The sequence below is a fragment of the Henckelia pumila genome, unplaced genomic scaffold (assembly GCF_033568475.1).
Source record: "Henckelia pumila isolate YLH828 unplaced genomic scaffold, ASM3356847v2 CTG_298:::fragment_4:::debris, whole genome shotgun sequence".
Lineage (NCBI taxonomy): Eukaryota > Viridiplantae > Streptophyta > Magnoliopsida > Lamiales > Gesneriaceae > Henckelia > Henckelia pumila.
The window spans coordinates 1-22,709 of record NW_027331798.1 but is presented as its reverse complement, the minus strand read 5'-3'; the positions used below and the strand labels follow the sequence as shown (position 1 = coordinate 22,709).

The 22,709-nt window shown below is 33.4% G+C and overlaps 2 protein-coding genes and 1 long non-coding RNA gene across 4 annotated transcripts; 1 reads left to right on the top strand and 2 right to left on the bottom strand.

Annotated features, from left to right (window-relative positions):
• Positions 1–1,715: 1,715 nt before the first annotated feature.
• On the bottom strand, positions 1,716–2,914 carry LOC140871039 (uncharacterized). Its single transcript, XR_012147590.1, has 3 exons — positions 2,653–2,914; positions 2,541–2,564; positions 1,716–2,249 (listed from the first exon to the last, which is right to left on the bottom strand). It is a non-coding gene; the product is annotated as an uncharacterized lncRNA (long non-coding RNA).
• Positions 2,915–11,926: 9,012 nt separating this feature from the next.
• On the top strand, positions 11,927–15,199 carry LOC140871037 (patatin-like protein 1). 2 transcript variants are annotated; one of them, XM_073273483.1, is made up of 7 exons: positions 11,927–12,157; positions 12,439–12,620; positions 12,760–12,946; positions 13,336–13,497; positions 13,723–14,025; positions 14,461–14,636; positions 14,944–15,199. In XM_073273483.1, exons 1-7 carry the CDS (start codon positions 12,020–12,022, stop codon positions 15,017–15,019), a joined length of 1,224 nt encoding a protein of 407 aa, XP_073129584.1. In that variant the 5' UTR covers positions 11,927–12,019; the 3' UTR covers positions 15,020–15,199. The 2 variants fall into 2 exon arrangements, with proteins under 2 accessions (XP_073129584.1, XP_073129585.1); XM_073273484.1 differs by having other exon boundaries at positions 12,057–12,157; positions 12,455–12,620.
• A 2,995-nt stretch (positions 15,200–18,194) lies between these two features.
• On the bottom strand, positions 18,195–19,043 carry LOC140871035 (uncharacterized). Its single transcript, XM_073273480.1, has 2 exons — positions 18,741–19,043; positions 18,195–18,602 (listed from the first exon to the last, which is right to left on the bottom strand). Exons 1-2 carry the CDS (start codon positions 19,041–19,043, stop codon positions 18,195–18,197), a joined length of 711 nt encoding a protein of 236 aa, XP_073129581.1.
• Positions 19,044–22,709: the final 3,666 nt, after the last annotated feature.

The following is a 22,709-nucleotide window of genomic DNA, read 5'->3' as shown; positions in this document are numbered from 1 at the left end:
AGTTTTGAGTCGAGATTCAAATCCGTGAAGCGGTGAGAACGCAATAAAGTTTGCGAATTTTTGGTCAAAGTTTGACCATAGTTGACTAATGTTGACTTTTGACCATTATGTGATTTTTTCGCAGATCGAAAGCTAGTTGAGGATATTAAGAGACAGAAATCAACAGTTAGGGATTTGAGCTTTCCAGAATTATGAGATTCCCGAGTCAAGATATAAGAAACCGATTAAGTTTTCGTGCGTTAGAAACGCAAAGGTGTTTCTATCCATTCTTGCTCACCATTTAAATCATATGTACAAGATTTTATGCATTAAAGGTATGTTGGAGTGCATGGTATGTGGTTTAGAACAAACTCATGAAAGCATGCATATGACTTAAGTTATTACGTATTTCTGTCATGTACTCGTTTAAGCCTGCTGATCCATGGGTTGGAGTTTGAGTTAGGGTCCTTATGGTCGGGTTATTTTTATTCCGGGTTCAATTAATTTAATTAGTGTTTAAGTGACTAACTATTGGATCATGGGCTTGGTTAACTTTAATGCATAATTGGGCTAAGTTATGATTTGGGTCAGATTAAGAGTTTATGGGCTAAACTAAGTTATTAATGAGCTAGCTTAAGTTGATGAATCAATTTTTTAAATTAATGAGTCAGTTAAAATTGATAACGGGCTATTCTATCAATTTATGGGCTTAAGTTAAGGGGGGTCAGCAGCTCGAACAAGTCTATGGAAATAAATGGTCTGTAAATATATATTTAATTCGTCCATGTATTTATATATATATATATATATATATATATATATATATATAAGTATGAATTTTATGAAAAATAATTAAATATATATTTACGGGAAAATTTTCATGAAATAAAAAAATAATGATAAATTTTAAGTACATGCATACATGAAATATTTTTATGATGTGTTTATGATTGAGAATTGAGCATGAAAAATATTTTTATGGAAATTGAAGTGATGTGATGACATAGAGGTGGTTTACCACCGGCACAGAGGTAGTTCTACTACCGGCATAGAGGTGGTTTTACCACTGGTACAAAGGTAGTTTACTACCGGCATAGAGGTGATTATTCACCGCCACGTACGTTGGTTCTTTTAGACTGATCATGAAAGGGCCCGTGTCCTGATTTAATATTTAATGATCAAACAACCAGGATTAATTAATGTAAACAGCGAAAACGAGTTAAAAATTTGCGTTTGGGCCTACAGAAATTTCGGCATGACCTATTCGTAAATAGGACATCCCAAAAACCTGTACAATACAACCAGCAATATATACTCAAAAATAGAGTCACAACTCCAATTTACAAACCTATAGCCGCACTGGCCAGGACTAAACACATGCAGAGCCGGCAAGGCTCGATCACACAAATAACAATTCAAAACAAGGTCCAAAACTATTTATACAGATACACAGGGCATCACCCCGGTAAAAATATAAAACTCGCTAGACTGATATATATACATATATCTGGGAACTCGACTCCACGCTCGCCTCACTGGGTACCACTAGATGACGCTCCACCAGATGCGTCAAATCCCCCTGGATAACCTGCTATGGAATCACAAACAACCACAGCATAAAAAGAAAACAAGGGTCGGACCCCAGTACGACGAACTATAAAAATTACGACAAATATAACTGACATGAATAAAATCAAGTACAATGGAATGAAATGCAATGTAATGCGTGACAGGTATCAATGAAATAAGGGATACCAAAAGGAGTCCAAATAATCGTATCACAATAAACTCAGTGGCCACCCGTGCCAGGAACGCAGCAGACCTCGAATCATCACTGCTAATCCATACACGTAGCATCGGAGGGTGACAGGAGCGACTCGTCCAGCCTCATGCTGTCATCAGGAGTGTCGTACGTAGCATCGAGAGCACGGTTGCTACCCGCTCGATCTTGTGCTAACTCAGGAGTGCACTAAATAATGTCACTTGCTCCATCGATGACTCAATACATCTCAAGAGATCAATATCAATAGCAATCAAAGGAGCCAAGGCTCAACGTGCTATGAAAAATTAGTAAAATGAGTGAATGCAATCATATAATCCACATAAGCACATAAAACACGTTAGCACTCATTACAAAATACTTAATATCATTACATGCCATTATAGGCGTCGTAATATAAACAGCTCATACGTACCTCAACCAATTCTTAATTTACCATAGAAATTATCCCAAATATTTCTCGGATATTCCAATCCCAAATTTTCAGAATCTGTAATTCCAGAAAAATTGCTCATAAATCCTAAAATTCATATTTAATATTAAAACATCCTATTAATGACCAAATATCGAATATACGACTCTAAAAGTCGAATTACCTAAATATAAATAATCTGAAATTGTCCATAATTAGTTACTAAATCCTAAATTACTATAAGACAATTCTAACACAGTGAAACATTTAAATAGTAATTGCAATAATCCTAAAAGTCAAAAATCCCCAACTACAATAATCTGAAATTTCGAAATAATGCTAGAATAATTTCTGAAAAATAGCCAATACCTCCAATCGAGTCCGATATAATACCTACAACCAATAATAAATCAAATATTAATTATCGGAAGTCGATTGAATCAAAATTCCCAAAATTCAAAACACTAATCTCGAAATCTACCTCAAATATTCGAATTAGAGGTCTAATCAACCGAAACAACAACCCTCTAAACTCCGGCGGCGATCGGCGACGGCGAACGGCGGTGAACGACGGCGGCTGGTGCGACGGGTTTCCGGAAATCTCAATAAAAATATGAAATATAGGTACCGAAAGATAGCTCTCGTCGAGAGGATTCCAGAACTATATTTACTTTTGAAATCCGGCCAAAAACGAATGAGATACGACCCTTACAAGCGACGGAAAGATTTTGAAAGAAAAAGAAAACGATACAGACGGGGATGACGATGAACGCGTGAGGAGAGAGAAACAGTCTGAATATATATATCCATATCTATTTAATTAGATATGTATTGCTTTAATGTGTGTCTTATTTTATTCATTCGGGGTTCAAACTTGACCCGGTTCGAGTTATTTCAACTCCTGTGTGCTCTATTAATAACATATTCATTTTAATATCGTCTATAAACCGATATTTATAAATACATATTTTTAACACACAAATTAATTAATATATTAATATCGGGTCCTTACATTTCTCCCCCTCTAAAAAGAAGATTTCGTCCTCGAAATCAAACACACATCAACTTATATACATAGTGGTCAAGCATCTACCACTGATAGTACATAGGAAAATCAGAGTACATGGCATAAGTCACCACATTGTCAAACAAATGAGGCCATTCTTGACGTATTCGAGATTCCAATTCCCATGTAGCTTCTTCTCTCCCATGTCTACTCCATTCCACCATAACCAAAGGAATCGTTTTGTTCCTAAGTTGCTTTTCCTTACGATCAAGAATCTGCACTGGATACTCAACATAGCTAAGAGAACTATCCAACTCCACATCATCAGCCCTCAAGATATGAGAAGGATCTGGTTCATACTTTCGCAGCATAGATACGTGAAATACATCATGTATCGCAGACAAACTCTGCGGCAAGTTCAAACGATACGCCAAAATACCAATCTTCTCAACAATCTCGTATGGACCGATATAACGAGGAGCTAATTTCCCTTTACGCCCAAATCTCATAGTACCACGAAATGGTGATACTTTCAAGAAAACAAAATCGCCAACCTGAAATTCTAAAGGTCTACGTCTGTTATTAGCATAGCTGGCTTGACGATCCTGGGCTGCTTTCATTCTTTTCCTGATCAGGTCAACTTTTTCTTTCATCTCTTGAATAAACTCTGGTCCTAACAACTGTCGTTCTCCTACTTCTTCCCAACAGATCGGAGATCTACATTTTCTGCCATACAAGGCTTCAAATGATGCCATCCCGATAGATACTTGATAACTATTATTGTAAGAGAATTCCACCAGAGCTAAAGATTCTTGCCAACCACCACTAAAATATATCACAACAGCTCGTAATAAATCTTCAAGTGTCTGAATAGTCCTTTCAAATTGACCATCTGTCTGTGGATGATAGGCAGTACTCATGGCCAATTTAGAACCCAAAGCTGATTGCAAACTAGACCAAAACTTAGAAGTAAATCTGGGATCACGGTCTGATACTATAGTAACTGGCACACCATGCAATCGCACTATCTGATCAATGTACATTTTTGCCATTTTCGTATATGTCCAAGTACGATCATATGGAATAAAATGGGCAGATTTAGACAATCTATCCACAATAACCCAAATGGCATCACAACCACGATTAGATCGAGATAGGTGTGTCACGAAATCCATAGTAATGTGTTCCCAATTCCACTGTGGTACTTCAAGACTAAGTAACATACCACCTGGTCTCATTCTTTCAGCCTTAACTTGTTGACACGTCAAACACTTAGCCACAAAATCAGAAATATCATTCTTCATACCTTCCCACCAGTAATGGGCTTTCAAGATATGATACATCTTTCTAATTCCAGGATGTACACTATGTCGACTACAATGAGCTTCTCGTAGTATATCGTCTTTCAAATCTATCAAATTTGGAACCACAAGTCTACCATTATAACGCAAACATCCATCAGAAGCAACAAGAAATTTCCCTGACTGACCAGCTGGAGTTAATTCTTTCAAATGATGAATATATGGATCAGTCTTTTGTGCTGCTTTGATTTTTGAAATTATTCGTGGTTCAACTTGAATAGATGAAACTATGAAATAATTACCTTTAGCTCGATAAGTCCATCCTGAAGTTCTCAAATGCTCATGAACTTTAGAAATAGTTAAAGATGCCAACATCTTAGTATGAACTTTTCTGCTCAAAGCATCTGCAACTTGATTCACGTTTCCTGGCTGGTATTGAATATCACAGTCAAAATCCTTAAGTAATTCCAACCATCGACGTTGTCTCATATTCAAATCAGACTGTGTGAATAAATAATTCAGACTCTTATGATCGGAATAAATCACAACCTGTTCACCGTACAGATAATGACGTCATATTTTCAATGCATGCACAATGGCAGCCAATTCTAAATCATGAACTGGATAACGAGTCTCATGTGGTTTCAATTGACGAGATGCATACGCAATCACGCGTCCATTTTGCATCAAAACACAACCCAGTCCATTCAAAGAAGCATCTGTATAGACAACAAATCCACCTGAGCCTGAAGGTAATGCTAGTACTGGAGCCGTAGTCAATTTCTCTTTCAAAGTCTGAAAACTAGCTTCACATTCCTCAGTCCACACAAAACGTCGATCTTTTTGCGTCAATATAGTCATAGGCCTAGCTATTTCAAAAAATCCCTTGATGAAACGCCTATAATATCCGGCCAAACCCAAAAAGCTACGAATCTCAGAGACATTGGTTGGTCTGGACCAATTAAGAACAGCTTCAATTTTACTAGGATCGACAGATACCCCTTGTGCTGATATCACATGTCCTAGAAATAATACTCTGTCCAGCCAAAATTCACACTTCGAAAATTTAGCATATAATTGTGATTTTCTGAGTTTCTGAAGTACTAATGTCAAATGTTCTTTATGCTCCTTTCTTGACTTAGAATAAATCAAAATGTCATCAATGAAAACGATAACAAATCGATCTATGAATTCCCGAAACACACGATTCATTAAATCCATAAAAACCGCTAGAGCATTAGTCAACCCAAATGGCGCAACTAAGAATTCATAATGTCCGTAACGCGTTCGAAATGCTGTCTTGGAAACATCTTCCTCTCGAACTCGAAGTTGATGATATCCGGAACGAAGATCAATTTTAGAATATACAGATGTACCCTGCAACTGATCAAACAAGTCATCAATTCGTGTCAAAGGATACTTATTCTTCACAGTAGCCTGATTCAATTGCCAATAATCGATGCACATTCTCATCGTTCCGTCTTTCTTCTTCACAAACAAGACTGGAGCACCCCAAGGTGATACACTTGGTCTAATATAACCTTTTTCCAGCAAATCTTGCAATTGCGTCTTGAGTTCTTTCAATTCTGCTGGAGCTAATCGATATGGAGCTCGGAAAATAGGACTTGTCCCTGGCATTAATTCAATGCTAAGATCTATTTCCCTTTGAGGCGGAAAACCCGGAATCTCATCAGAAAATACATCAGGAAAATCCTTAACGACAGGAATATCTAAAACTTTCAATTTCTCTTCCTTCGTCGCATCTAGAGCATAAATCATAAATCCTTCATTTCCTATCGATAATAATCTAAACATTTCCATTGCCGATACTAATGGAATGCGAGATTGTGAATCACTACCATAAAAATTTCACTTATTGCCATAATACGGTCTAAATCTCACAATGCCATGGAAACAATCAACCGTAGCTCTATAATTCATCAGTGTATCCATACCCAAGATACAGTCAAAATCAGACATAGCTAGTTTTAGATTGATTATCATGATCTTATCCTCAAATCTAATCACACAATTCAAAACTATCTCATTAGACATCAAGAAAACACCAGCAGGAGTAGCAACAGACACAGTATCCAATAACGGGGTAAAAGCAATCTCATGCTCATCAGCAAATGTAACAGATAAAAATGAATGAGATGCTCCTGTGTCTATCAAGATACGTGCAGGATACTCAAAAATATAACAAATACCTGCAATAACTCCCCCAGGTGCATCTTGTGCCTGATCCTGAGTCATAGCATGGACTTGAGCCTGCTGTGGACCTGGAAAACACTGCTAACTCTGAGGAGATGGATACTTAGGCTGCTGAGTGGACTGTACTGGAACATAAGGCTATGTAGGAGCAAACTGTGGTACAGGAGCATATGGTCTGAATGATGGTCGTCCAGGAAACTGGCCAAACTGTTGTGACTGAAATTGCTGTCTTCCAGCATTTGGACATACTCGAGACGAATGTCCAGCCTGCCCACAAGTATAACAAGTTCCTGGAAATCCTGTACAATGTGCACTCAAATGCTTACCACCACATCTGTCACAGTACACCCTACCAGACGATCCAACTGAACTTTTTGCACGACTACCACTGGAACTCGATGAACTAGACTGCTGTTTCTTTTTAAATGGTTTCCCCTTAGCTTTAAACCAAGGCCTTTTCGCTTGCTGAGAAGATTGAATAGGCTGATATAAAGGTAAACCCATTGGTGTCTGTGAACTACTTCCAGCTCCTTGAGGACTAGCTGCTGGGATTGATTGTGGTTCACCCCTGAGTAGACTTGCTTCAATCTTCTTTGCCTTTTCTACGGCTTTCATATAAGTTGATGGAGTTCCTGTAGTTACCAATGTGTGGATAGTTCGTGTAAGCCCCTTCAGAAAATGTGAAAGCTTTGACCGATCATTCTTTGCAACGTGTGGGACATAAGGCAGAAGAGCAGAAAACTGAGAAGTATATTCAGCAACAGATTTATTGTCTTGCACCAACAGATTAAATTCATCTTCTTTGGCAGAATAGTATGATGGTGGTGCATATTATTGTGCAAACTTCTTACAAAATACTTTCCATGTGATCTTTTCACCAGAATCAGAAAGTGTTTCTGCTGTCGTTTCCCACCAAAGTTGCGCACGGTCTTTAAGTTGAAAAGGAACTAACTTCAGTCGAATTTCATCAGGATATTCTAGTCCATTAAACATATTGTTGAAACTTTTCAACCAACTAGCAGCTTTCTCACTTCCTTCATTGCCAAAGAACTTTTGCGGACGCAACTCCTGAAATTGAGAAATTATTAATCGTATTCCTCCCATTTTCTCAGTCAATTGGGCTACTGGATCAGCCTCAGCCTGAATCGCTTTTCCTTTGTCAGGATTTACCCGTGGTTGTTGTTCCACCTCTAATTCCACATCTTTCGGAGGCTGAACAGCTGGTCGACCACGTCTTCCCCTGACAATATCATCAAGATTTCTAACATTTTCCGCTGCAGACTCTTCTACAACTTCCTTCCCTTTTCTACCTCTTCCTCCTGGTGCCATTCTACAAGACACAAGGATTTAAATACAGGCAAAAATATCTTAACAAACAGAAAACTATGATAGGAACTCAGAGTTCTAATAGAATTCATAAACTAATTCTAAAGCCAAAAACTACTGGTTCTAACAAATACGTTCAAAAATAAACACCACAAGTAAGTCACGTAAGAACAAGTAGTCACACACATACGCAACCATTTTGTTAGTGTCTAAACTCGAGTGTCCTAGACTCTAGTTCGAGCATATCCCAGTATACTCTCTGATACCAAATGAAAGGGCCCGTGTCCTCATTTAATATTTAATGATCAAACAACCAGGATTAATTAATGTAAACAGCGAAAACAAGTTAAAAATTTGCGTTTGGGCCTACAGAAATTTCGGCATGACCTATTCGTAAATAGGACATCCCAAATACCTGTACAACACAACCAGCAATATATACTCGAAAATAGAGTCACAACTCCAATTTACAAACCTATAGCCGCACTGACCAGGACTAAACACATGCAGAGCCGGCAAGGCTCGATCACACAAATAACAATTTAAAACAAGGTCCAAAACTATTTATACAGATATACAGGGCATCACCCCGGCAAATATAAAACTCGCTAAACTGATATATATACATATATCTGGGAACTCGACTCCACGCTCGCCTCACTGGGTACCACTAGATGACGCTCCACCAGATGCGTCAAATCCCCCTGGATAACCTGCTATGGAATCACAAACAACCACAGCATAAAAAGAAAACAGGGGTCGAACCCCAGTACGACGAACTATAAAAATTACGACAAATATAACTGACATGAATAAAATCAAGTACAATGCAATGTAATGCGTGACAGGTATCAATGAAATAAGGGATACCAAAAGGAGTCCAAATAATCGTATCACAATAAACTCAGTGGCCACCCGTGCCAGGAACGCAACAGACCTCGAATCATCACTGCTAATCCATACACGTAGCATCGGAGGGTGACAGGAGCGACCCGTCCAGCCTCATGCTGTCATCAGGAGTGTCGTACGTAGCATCGAGAGCACGGTTGCTACCCGCTCGGTCTCGTGCTAACTCAGGAGTACACTAAATAATGTCACTCGCTCCATCGATGACTCAATACATCTCAAGAGATCAATATCAATAGCAATCAAAGGAGTCAAGGCTCAACGTGCTATGAAAAATTAGTAAAATGAGTGAATGCAATCATATAATCCACATAAGCACATAAAACACGTTAGCACTCATTACAAAATACTTAATATCATTACATGTCATTATAGGCGTCGTAATATAAACAGCTCATACGTACCTCAACCAATTCTTAATTTACCATAGAAATTATCCCAAATATTTCTCGGATATTCCAATCCCAAATTTTCAGAATCTTTAATTCCAGAAAAATTGCTCATAAATCCTAAAATTCATATTTAATATTAAAACATCATATTAATGACCAAATATCGAATATACGACTCTAAAAGTCGAATTACCTAAATATAAATAATCTGAAATTGTCCATAATTAGTTACTAAATCCTAAGTTAATATAAGACAATTCTAACACAGTGAAACATTATTGCAATAATCCTAAAAGTCAAAAATCCCCAACTACAATAATCTGAAATTTCGAAATAATGCTAGAATAATTTTTGAAAAATAGCCAATACCTCCAATCGAGTCCGATATAATACCTACAACCAGTAATAAATCAAATATTAATTATCGGAAGTCGATTGAATCAAAATTCCCAAAATTCAAAACACTAATCTCGAAATCTACCTCAAATATTCGAATTAGAGGTCTAATAAACCGAAACAACAACCTTCTAAACTCCGGCGGCGATCGGCGACGGCGAACGGCGGTGAACGACGGCGGTTGGTGCGACGGGTTTCCGGAAATCTCAATAAAAATATGAAATATAGGTACCGAAAGATAGCTCTCGTCGAGAGGATTCCAGAACTATATTTACTTTTGAAATCCGGCCAAAAACGAATGAGATACGACCCTTACAAGCGACGGAAAGATTTTGAAAGAAAAAGAAAACGATACAGACGGGGATGACGATGAACGCGTGAGGAGAGAGAAACAGTCTGAATATATATATCCATATCTATTTAATTAGATATGTATTGCTTTAATGTGTGTCTTATTTTATTCATTCGGGGTTCAAACTTGACCCGGTTCGAGTTATTTCAACTCATGTGTGCTCTATTAATAACATATTTATTTTAATATCGTCTATAAATCGATATTTATAAATACATATTTTTAACACACAAATTAATTAATATATTAATATCGGGTCCTTACAAAGAGTGTAATTTAAACATAGTAAAAACGAAACAAAAATAAGCCATAAGAAAAAGCCTTGATATTCTTAATTCAATCAATCCTTTTTGCTTAAAGTGTCGTTCACCATGTTGGTGTGTTTAGTTTGTCCCACATCGGTTGGATAAATAGTCTGGGAGTTTAATATATAGGCTTGGGCAAACCTCCCCTCTTGAGCTAGCTTTTATGGTGAGTTATGTTCAAGTCTCATTCCTAACATGGTATCAGAGCCCGAGTTCCACCGTTATGTGTTGGACGGCCCATAGCTGGCCTCACTCGTCCCATAATTGGGCCACCCATTAATTAATTTGATCTCCACATTCTAGTTGTTTCATTCCTGGACGTGAGAGGGGTGTATTGGTGTGTTTAGTTTGTCCTACATCGGTTGGATAAATAGTTTGGGAGTTTAATACATAGGCTTGGGCAAACCTCCCCTCTTGAACTAGCTTTTGAGGTGAGTTAGGTTCAAGTCTCATTTCTAACACACCACACTTTTTTCTTTTCTTGTGCTTCTATGTATTGTTAACCAAAAAATCATCTGATTTATCCTTGCTACTCTTTTCTATATCTTTTGCCAAATCTTCTTTTCACTTTTAGTTAATCTCTAAAGATCTTTATTTCCTTGTATGTAAAATATCCGGTAAATTATGAAAACACAAATCTTTAGATAGTAAAATCACTATCGTTTAGCAAATTAAATTTTATTAAAAAAAAAAAAGACAAAAGAAATATTGACTGAGCACATTTTAGAAAACAAATCTTAAATTCTTCAAAAATTAAATTTTTCAAAACTCAGTATATCTTTCAGAGTAATTCGGAATACAAGATTTCTTTAATTAAACTACTTAATTAATCAGATGATCATTTGATCCAAATGGAACCTAGAATTTAATCATTTGCTCAACAAATTTGATCGAACTGAATAAATAATATTTAAATGAATGCTGACATGATTTCACATACGGGTTATCGTTTAAAATTTAAAAAAAAAATCGCGTTCAAATATAAGTTATCTTTATAATGCAACTTCGTGGGATTTTTTAAACAGTTTATAGGTCAACCGATCTTGCTGTATCTTGCTTTGATCAAGATAGAAGTTGATTTTTTTTATTTAATATTTGTTGCTTTTACATTCGGTTTCTTAGCATTAATTGATGAATACAATATTAGCCTTGTGTAATAATTATTACAGTGTCACAAAATAAATATAAAAATTCGTGTGCATGCAAAACATAACTTAATTTATGTTTGTTATTTATATATAGCATTTTGTTTTGTCTCTTAATTCACACATCTTACTAATAATCCCCAATCGTTTATCGCAAATTTGAAGTCAATCGAGTAATCCATTCCACCACGAAACGTGGGTTTTAAATTGCATTTAAGAACAATAGTACCCAATGACATGAACTTGGCAGCTTCTTCACAATTAATAAAATGATAGAAAAATGGATGACACCAACTTAATTTCTTTTATGTGAGAAAAGCATACTTATCATCACATCTCAAGGCACTCATTGAAATTTTCCAAGTTGTAATTAAATTAATTAATAAACAGTGTTGGAGAAGCCAAATATATATCTAGCTAGCTAGTTCCTAGCTATAAAATCCTCGAGCATCATCGGTCTTCAACGTATACATAAAAATTTTTGTTCCCGCGTGTTATATCTCAAATGGCCTCCTCGTTGTCTTCTAACAAAATCGAACCTCCGACGTTTGGAAGATTAGTCACCATTCTTAGCATTGATGGTGGAGGAATTCGGGGCATTATTCCGGCCACCATTCTTGAATTTCTTGAATTTGAACTCCAGGTAAAGTACTTTTTTTTAAAAAAAAAAAAAAAAAAAAAAACTAAGATGTTCAGTTCAAATATTAGTTCAATTCAATGAGATATAGCTGTATCATTTATATTGATCAAGATAAATTAAATGAACTTACTGACGGAGTGCACCGGTACGTACTACATGACAATGAATTTCATTGACTCTTCTCAAATTGTTGATCTTAAATACAATACAAGCTAGCTCAAATATTTATTTCAATTCAACATTTTTTATATTTATTTTTTTACCGAAAATTATTTTTTCCTCAGTTATTGGATGGTGCAGATGCTCGGATCGCAGACTACTTCGACGTTGTGGCCGGAACAAGCACAGGCGGACTTGTGACGGCCATGTTGACTGCACCGGATGCCAACAATCGACCATTATATGCTGCTAAAGATATTGTTCCATTTTACAAAAAACATGGACCTAATATATTTCCACAGAAAGGGTACATGGTTGCAAATAAATTATTATATTAATTATACTTTCTTTAGTTTTTATGATTTTAGTACATGATATATGTTAAATAATATTTGAAAATGATCGAAATTGGGGTTTTTTAAAAAATATTTCCTTGATTTTTGCAGAGGCATCATAGGATCAGTGATAAGCACAATTGTTAAACTGGTGAACCCCAAATACAATGGGAAGTACCTGCACAAGTTGATAAGGGACAATTTGGGACAGACACGGTTACATGATACCTTAACAAACGTCGTAATTCCAACGTTTGACATCAAGAATTTGCAGCCCACTATTTTCTCCTCCTTTGAGGCACGTCTTTATTTAATTTTTGTTCATCCTTTTTTTTCTATATATATTTTTAATTACAACTTGTTAATAATTAGCTCAAGTATGCCGGAGAGAATATTATTGCACTAGATCATCTGATTAATTAATTTGCACATCTTTTTTTCACTTCTCTTTATCATATTTTGATCATTCTTAATTTATTCATCCCAAATCACTAAACCGCACGTCTTTAAACATCCCATAAATTCATTTTATTCATCAATTAATGTCATGTATGATCATGCATGTATAATCAACAAAACATATGTTTATTAATCATTTATCTAATTAGTATAGTTATTAATTTTGTTTGTCATATATATATATATATATATATATATATATATATATATATTATAAAATTCATGCAGGTGAAGAATTCTCCAGCTTTGGATGCACTGTTATCTGATATATGCATCGGCACTTCTGCTGCACCAACTTACTTTCCGGCTCATTATTTCACTAACGATGACGGCTCCGGGAATTCTTCCGAATTCAATCTGATAGATGGTGGTGTCGCCGCTAATAATCCGGTAAACATATATATATATATATATAATAAGAAATCAACTAATTAAAGAACATGCAAAACATTACACCCAAATGAAATGATCTAACTTAACTCGAGCTTATCCGCTAGCTCGGAAAGTTTGATGAAGATCGACCTATTTAGGTAGTGTACGTTTGGGAAAACAGTACTTCTCAATCTTTTCCTTAACAAAATTTCGAATTTTGATTTTGAACAATGTTTCTTGTAGACATTGGTTGCTGTTAGTGAGGTAACAAAACAAGTATTCAGAAACGACCCGAATTTTTTCCCGATCAAGCCGCTGGACTACGGGAGATTGCTGGTGATCTCACTGAGCACCGGATCTGCAAAACAAGAACAGAAATATACAGCAGAAATGGCTGCCAAATGGGGTCTGTTTGGATGGTTGCTTCAAGGGAATTCAACCCCTATATTAGATGTATTCAATCAGTCAAGTAAAGATATGGTGGATTATTTCTTATCCGTCGTATTCCAGGCCCTTCATTCTGCAGATAGTTACCTGCGGATTCAAGTAAGACCAAGAAAACCCAACTTATATATATATTTCATTTCAATATTATTAAGGAAAAACTGTAAATTTGGTCATGTATGTTTGTCACTTTGCGATTTTGATGCTCTATGTTTTTATATTTCAGTTTTAGTCCTGCATGTTCTGATTTTTGGCAATTTCGGTCTTTTTTATTCGAAAATGCTTACGTCGCACTGTACACGTCAGCTCCACATCAGCACTGAATTGGTGTCACGTCAGTGCCACGTCGGAAAAAAAGACTAAAATTGCCAAAAAAAAATAAAGATAGCGGACTAAAACTGAAATCTAAAAATATAAAAAATTGAAATCGCAAAGTGACAAACATATAGACAAAAAAAGCAATTTTTCCTATTATTAATTATCATGCGAAAAATTACTAAATTAATTGATTATATAATTTTTTTGATATGTATACAGGATGATTCCTTAGTGGGGACAAATGCATCGGTTGATATTTCGACCACAAAGAATCTGGATGAGCTTGTAAAGATAGGACAAAATTTGCTGGATGGTCCATGCTCTAGGGTTGATCTGCAAACTGGCGTGCCACAGCCAATAGTCAATGGAGTAACTAACAAGGACACTTTGAAGAAGTACGTATATTAATATAATTACATTATTTTCTAAACCTTTAATTTATGTGTGGAAAAACTATACTTTATGTTTCATTTGGATTATTTTTTATAAAAGTGTTTTTTTTATCATAAAAATAAAATTAGTGTTGGAAGAGGTATATATCTCAGGGAGAAATTATTTATTGGATTTTTTTAGACAAAAATTAGTTAGTATAGAGGCATCATAACAATTAATATAACATAGTCCATAGATAGTTTAGATAAATGTTAGTATTTGGTAACAAACAATTTAATTAATTACTTTGATATTATAATTCTTTTGTAGGTTTGCCAAAATATTGTCGGATGAACAAAAACTCCGACGATCAAATTCGCCTCAGCAAGACAATTCGGATACTTGAGTGTGGATTATGAATTAAGGAAACGAGCGCAGAGCAGCAACTGTGGATTAAATATTAATTATTATGTGTGTATTTCATTAATTTGATTTGATTCTTTAAGGGTTTTACTATTATTTGGTTAATTTTCTTGTAATGATTTTAATTTTCATGTGGTGATTAATTGTAAAACATTATTATCCAGAGCTGGAATCGTACCCTCATTCGTCGGGCCGATTTTACTAACTTCACCCTGCTCCACGATGACAGAAACCCATTAATTAATGACCTTGAATAAACATTTAGTAAACAATATTCATATATATATATATATATATATATATATATATATATATATATATATATATATATATATATATATATATATATATATATATATATAATATTCAATAAAATTATTAGTATTTATCGTAACAAGCGTTAAGGCCCAAATTAGCCGAATTAAGTAATTAATGCAAGTACATCTCCAATAACTCATAAATGGAATTCGAATAAACTAATTTGTAGGGGAGAGCGCGGGGACACAGATATATTCCTCCTCTCAAATTATAAAATATATTCATTTTATTTAATAAATATATCAAAAAAACCTACTTTAGTGATTTTTTTTATATAATCAACACATATTATTAAAATTTTTATATTTATCTATACTTTTGAATTTTTAAATATTTGTAACACAGAAATTATTACAAAAACTCATTTTTATAAATGTTAATTTTATTATAATATCTAGATTTTGGACAAATATTATTTAATATTGAAAATTTTTAATATTTATGTAGACATCGTGAAGGGCAACCTCTAATTAATTTTTTAAAAATTATAGTTAATTATTATTACAAAGAAAAATATTCACACCCACCCACCAAACACAATTCAGAACTCCAATTATATATATAATTAGTTACGGAGCACACGCGTTGTGTGTGTAATATAATGTATGATATTAAAATTTTGTGCTCCGAAAATGCATGTGGATGAGCAGTTAGATTTTGAATTGAAGAGAAAATGAGAGAAACTGTTGTGAAAATTTGGCTGCAATCAAGGGGCAAAACTAAAAAGGAAATTTTGGTTGGGAAAAAAGCCATTTTGGTCCTGTAACTTAGCCTGTTTTCTTTTTTAGTCCTTTAATTAGTTAAAGTTCTATATTAGTCTTTTAACTTTATCTTTTTTTCTATTTTAATCCTTTAACTAGTCAAAGTTTTGTATTAGTCTTTTAACTTTATTTTTTTTCTCTTTTAATCCTTTAACTAGTTAAAATTCTGTACTAGTCCTCTAACTTTTAAATTTTGGCTATATTGGTTTATTTTTATTGGAATATCTATTTTTTGTCGAAAATTGATGAGTAGAAAATAAAATTCGATGATTTTCAATTTAAAAGATAATCATACTACTTGAAAATGTCACCTAATTTTATAAATTTTGATATGTTGATAGAAAAATATATGATCATAATTTTTTTAAATAACAAACAAAATCAAAAGTAAAAATTCGTGGTGTTTAATTAGAAATTTTTTTAATTATATCAACTTTTGGAATGGTTTTTGTTTTTTTGTTTGAGAAAATAGTTTTTTTCACAATGCAAAAATAAAAAAAAAAAGAATTAATATTTAGCTCTATTGATTTATTTTTGAATTAAAAAAATAAATGTAAAAAAATATATGATTACGAGCATTAATTATATCTATTTTTTCTCATGAAATATGAAAAATTAATTTTTAAACTTAAATGTAAATCTCTAATGATTAAATCTTCATTGCAATTTCGGCGAGATTTGATATTTTTTATGTGTAAATGTGGTCGTTTCTGTAAAGTTTTTTTTTTTTAATCTGGGCTGGTGTTATTGATTGAGATAAAAAGATACGAAAAATATATTTATTAAATTAATTTTTGGTTTATTATTATTATTATTATTATTATTATTATTATTATTATTATTATTATTATTATTATTATTATTATTATTATTATTATTATTATTATTATATAGTTCAGTTTAATAATGTAAAATTTAAGTGGAATTTTCAAGTGGGATCGTATCCTTTTAAATTAAAAAATCTAAAAAAAATTAAACATTTCATTAAAATCGAACCAAAATATCCAAAATTTAAAAATTAGAGGACTAAACAAAACTTTGACTAGTTAAAGGACTAAAAAAGAAAAAATAAATAAAGTTAGAGGTCTAATACAGAACTTTGACTAATTAAAGGATTAAAATAGAAAAAAAGATAAAGTTAAAAGACTAATATAGAACTTTGACTAATTAAAGGACTAAAAAAAAAACAGGCTAAGTTACGGGACCGAAATGGCTTTTTTCCCATTTTGGTTTACTATATACACTCACTCACGCAGTGCCGGACCTGAGATTTTGAGCCCTGAGGCGCGCACCAAAAATGGTGCCCTCGAAACTAAATATTCTTATATAAAAAATAGTGTTTGTAATATGAATTCCAAAAAAAAAAAAATTCAAAAAAAAATAAATCATAAAAAACAATATATTATAAGCAAATATTGAAAAAAAAACAAAAAAAAGATCCAAACAAAATATAAATTCATGTTTCGAACCAATACATAATTACTTGAATATAGCTCGTCTCGTAGTTTTTGAAGCAAAAGTATTGATTATGTTTGCATAATCAATTTTTTCAACAATTTTTTTCTCAATCGACAACATAGATAACACATTTAGTTTTTCTTGCAACATAGTTGATCGAAGATAAGTTTTGATCAACTTCAATTTGGAAAAGCTTCTTTCGACAGACGCAACTGTAACTGATATAGTCAGCAAAACTCGATAGGCAATATAGACATTTGGATAACAACCATCCATTTTTTTCAAATAATTCAGCACATCAATAGCTCTTTTTGCTACACCGCGTAATGAGTGTCTTAACAACTTTAGTTCTAGAAATAAATCTGGTCCATTAACATCAGAGTTTCCCTCATGTGTTAAAGAATTTTGAAGATTGACACATGAGCTCAAGAGACCATCATCATCAATAGACTTAAATTTCTCCAAACTAAATAAAAACCCAAAGGTTTTTTCGTATTTTTGAAATTTCTCAAACTGAGTTTGAAGTGAAGAAAGATATTGATCAATTATAAATAATAAATAATTAACTCGAAAAGATTTTTTAGAAGATTGGGCTACCTCTTCACTGTTGATCTCATCAAATTATCTTTTTCTTCGAATGATGCGCTTTTCTCGGAAAATAGGTTCAATTCCCATTTCACTTGCAATATGTTCCGCTTCAACCAAGGCTTGATCAAATCCAGATTCTCTAAACTCTTGGAGAAAAGAAATACGACGATCCTTCAATTGTCTATTAATAGCAACATCAATGTCCTTATTTTCTAATTGGAGAAACTTACTGACAATGTTGATCTCATATAATAACTTGTACCAAATTATCATTCCAGTCAGAAACTCAAAGTTCTCTAGTTCAAATGATGTCAAGCCTTCAGTTTCACTCTTTATTTTTGAGTCATTAGAAGTGTTTGCCAAATCAATTAAAGCTTCTCGTATTTTCGACGTCTGGTATTTTATGGGCTTCACGCTTTCAACATGGCTTTCCCATCGTGTCTGTGATAATGGTTTGACTGTAATAAGACCTTGCACATGATCTTTGAAATTTTTTCACCGCTTGGTAGAAGAAGAAAATAATGAATATATGCGTGGTATAACACCAAAAAAGGACATCGCTTTAGGACAAAAATTTACCATATCACATAATGTGAGATTAAGACTGTGACATCCACATGGAGTGTAGAAAGCTCTAGGATAAATTTCAAGTAATCTACTTTGTACACCCTTGTGCTTTTCTTTCATATTAGATACATTGTCATATCTTTGACCTCTTATATTGTCAATCATAAGTTCGAGACTGCTTAAAATATTTCTAAGCTCTATAAAAAGCCCAAGCCCAAGCCCAGAAGTTTCATTAACTTTCAAAAATCCAATCCAAAATTCTTCGACCACTACTGCATTTTCTGAATCATCCACGCATCTAATTACAAGGGACATCTATTTCTCGTGACTTGCATCTGGATTTCAATCAAGTATCACAGTGAAATACTTTGCATGTTTAATGTTTTCAACAATTGAGCTTCTTACCTCAGCCGCCAATATCTGTATCAGTTCATTTTGGATTTTCAGACCAAGATAATTAAGTGTAATGAATCTGTCATTCTTGAACAAGCCAAAGATGATCCTCCGTTATTGGATCAAATTCAGCAATCATCTCAATTAAATGCAAAAAAAATTCCATTATTCTCAACATAAAGCTTCTCACAATCTCCTCGAAGTGCCAAGTTATTTTTCACAATCCTTTGCACAACTGCAATTATTCTCTTCAATACTTGTTTCCAATGTTATTTTTCTTTGTTAATTGCTACTTGCATACTTTCATCAATTGTTTTTTTCTTCTTTCGAAGTCTTCTTTCTAATTCGAACCAACTAGTCATGCAATCAACATGATCTTTACTATTTTCATGAAGGTTGAGACATCTGCTAATATTCTTCCAATCTTTGTATCCTTTGTCAGCCAGATAACCAAGTTTCGTCGTGGTTCTTTGAGTTTTGAATAAATTGCAACAAAAACAAAATATCTTGTCCATAGAGATAGAGTACATTAACCATCTTCTGTCACTTTTCTCTCCATTTGACAATTGTCTCTTGTAATGTGATGCGTTGAAATGTCTTCCAGTGTTATCAAGAGGAAAAAAATTATCATCATATCTTCTAGGACCTCTTTAAACTAAAAAGTCCCTAATATTTTGCATTTTGTCCCAATTTCCTGGTTCATCAACATTTAAAGGAAACAAAGTCTTTTGATTTATATCTTCATCAGTGTCACTTTTAAGCATACTTACCACATCTTTCTCATTCTCAAATTGTTTTGGATCTTCGTATTCATTGCAAAGTTTATTAAATTCATTATGTTCCTGATCATTCAACTTATCATCAATCTCATTCTGATTCACTTGCTGAAAAGACTCAAACTTATAAACTAATTTAATTAATAAAGAAAATGCGGGATTTTTCAAAAAATTTTGCCATGACCCGCTTTAAAAATATTAAAATCTAACCTTTATCAATCAGCATTTCAAAAACAATAAAAAAATATAATAAAATAAAAGGAATAAACAACCGATAAATAACCAAATGGAATCATAGGATTTAAAAATAAAAATAAGAAAGTTAACCCCACACTGTTGTGGAAATAAATTATTAAGTTTACATACCAAACATTGGCAAGATGGGTTGGGAGTTATTCTGACTTTCTTGAGGCATAGTGCACTGCAACCATGATCTACATCGAAACCAGAGTCACAATTCAAGGATCTAAGTTCACAGTTTCAGTTCAAATCATTTATGACCATGTTTCAGTACAGATTATTCAGTTACAGTGTTTATGTCAGACTTAGCCATGCATGTGTTATATTCATGTTCTTTTTATGTTCAGAAACCTTTGTTTAAAGTTAAGGGCATAAAAGTACTTTTAGTATCAGCTATTTTTAATCTGCGTGTGTTTATATTTATGTAGTACTCGTTATTCCTCCCCATATTCTTGATGGATCTTTTAGGCTCACTACACTTATTGTTTTCAGGTGAGGAGTATTTCACTGAGATCGAGGGGCAGGATCCCCAGGGCGAGGCCGTCGGTGGTGCAGGCCCTTGACAGTCGCTGCTTATTTTTTCGCAAACTCTGATTTCTGTAATAATGAACTTGTACTTAAGCCTGGAGGTGCAAGGTTCTATCCCTGGGGAGGGCAAAAACCCACTGCCAGGAGTGGGGAGATCATGAGTGCGATGCCCGTCGAACCATGTGGTCCGAACCCATGCTATAGGCAGGGGAGGGATGCGGTGGAAGGACGTGGGTCGTTACACTTGCGTTGCTACTTCTGTTAATTCTGCTACTTGATTTCTTGTGAAATACTTATTGAGGCTTCATGCTTGACTTTGAACTAAAGCCTCTTCCTGTTGTTTTTTCTTTCTTTTTTCTGCTCCAGACAATTGTTTTTTTATAGGAGGCATGCTTAAGCTAAACCCCAAATACTAATCTGCATCGACAATTCACAAATCAATAGATTGAAATAATTTCACTTCTAAATGCAGAAAAAAAGAATCAAAAGCACAATTGTAAATACAAATTAGAATATTACAATGACACGACACTCTCGGGAAGCCAAGTGACATTGTCCAAAATATAAAATTGAAAGACCCTAGTCCCAACATTTGAATCAATCAATGAGCCCATAAATCTACGAAGTGATTCTCTATAATTATGAATTTAAAAAAATAAATAAAATTTAATAATTTCAAACATAATGAACATCACGATGATTGGTGGGTCATTTGACCCTGCAGAGAGGGTATTACCTCCTCTGCAAATTGGATGGCCCGGATTGGCCAAAACACAATTTAGATCTGGGGCCCACATGAAAATTGTGGCCCCCGAATGGAAATTGGCCAATCCGGGTCATCCAAATACAAAGGGGGTATTACCCCTCTGTAGGGGCGAAGGACCCGTGATTGGTATTATCAGGGGAGAAGCCACCCTTGGGCTAGGGTGGGCTCCACCCCCACCCATTTTTTTTAAAAAAAATAAAAAAAATTAGTAGTTTAAAATTTAAAATAAAAAATTTCAGCCCCATGCAAAAAATAAAAAATAGAACACTCTATTATATTTTGGTTGATAGGTTTATGAGATTTTGAGATAAATTCGAAAACTTTAAATTTTTTTCGAATATTTAGTTGAGATAATATTGATTTATGATATATATGAATTTTCAAGTTTGGATTTTTATCCTAAAAACTATTGTTGCGAAATTTAAGAAAAATAATCAATTAATTGAAAATTGAAATATTTGAGAATGATTGACTTTTCAATTATTATTGAGCTTTGTATTGTGATTTTTTTAGTTAGAATAACTGAAAATTCAATAATTATAAAATTTGAAAAATGACCGTTTGTTGTAAATTTTTGTGATAATTGAAATTTTCTAGTTAGGTATTTCAGGAAATGAAGAAACTAAAAATTTAAAAGTTATTTTTAAACACAAAGAGCATATATTGACATATCAGGGGCATGCATCAATTACAGTCTGGGGTGAGCAGAAAATATCAATTTCAATCGAAATAATTATCAAGTTGAATTCATCGAAAAAATTGGTTCAGTTTATTCAGAAGTTTGGTTTTATATTTTTAAAATATTGGTTAGGTCGCTTTGGTTTCGAATTTTAACATAATAATTTTGTTTACTGAACAAACCTAATATTTATTTTTAAAAAAATTTAATATTGTTAAATTTTCTAAATAAATTTTATTCAATAATAGAACTAAACTTGAAAATATAGTTTTTAATAAATAATTTAAATTTATATAATTCAATTTTTAACTACAATTTTTGAAGTAAAACTTGATTTTTTTTTAAATTTTTTTTTTAAAAGATCGAGATCGTTTAATTTGGTTGCTGATCAAAATAATAGAATAATCTTTTTTGTTTGATTTTTTTAGTCTTCATAGTAAAGTTCGATCGGTTCATTTTATTAAAAAAAAGTTAATTCGATTTTTGAAAGTTCGGTTCGATTTTAATCGACTTTTCATATATATATATATATATATATATATATATATATATATATATATATATATATATATATATATATTATCTAACACGAGCGAAGC

Coding starts and splice junctions, on each gene's coding strand:
- LOC140871037 (XM_073273483.1), top strand. CDS start 12,020: ATGGCCTCCTCGTTGTCTTCTAACAAAATCGAACCTCCGACGTTTGGA. Junction 12,621..12,759: donor AATATATTTCCACAGAAAGG/GTACATGGTTGC, acceptor TGATTTTTGCAG/AGGCATCATAGGATCAGTGA. Junction 12,947..13,335: donor CTATTTTCTCCTCCTTTGAG/GCACGTCTTTAT, acceptor AAATTCATGCAG/GTGAAGAATTCTCCAGCTTT.
- LOC140871035 (XM_073273480.1), bottom strand. CDS start 19,043: ATGTCCCTTGTAATTAGATGCGTGGATGATTCAGAAAATGCAGTAGTG. Junction 18,603..18,740: donor ATCTCACATTATGTGATATG/GTAAATTTTTGT, acceptor CCATTATCACAG/ACACGATGGGAAAGCCATGT.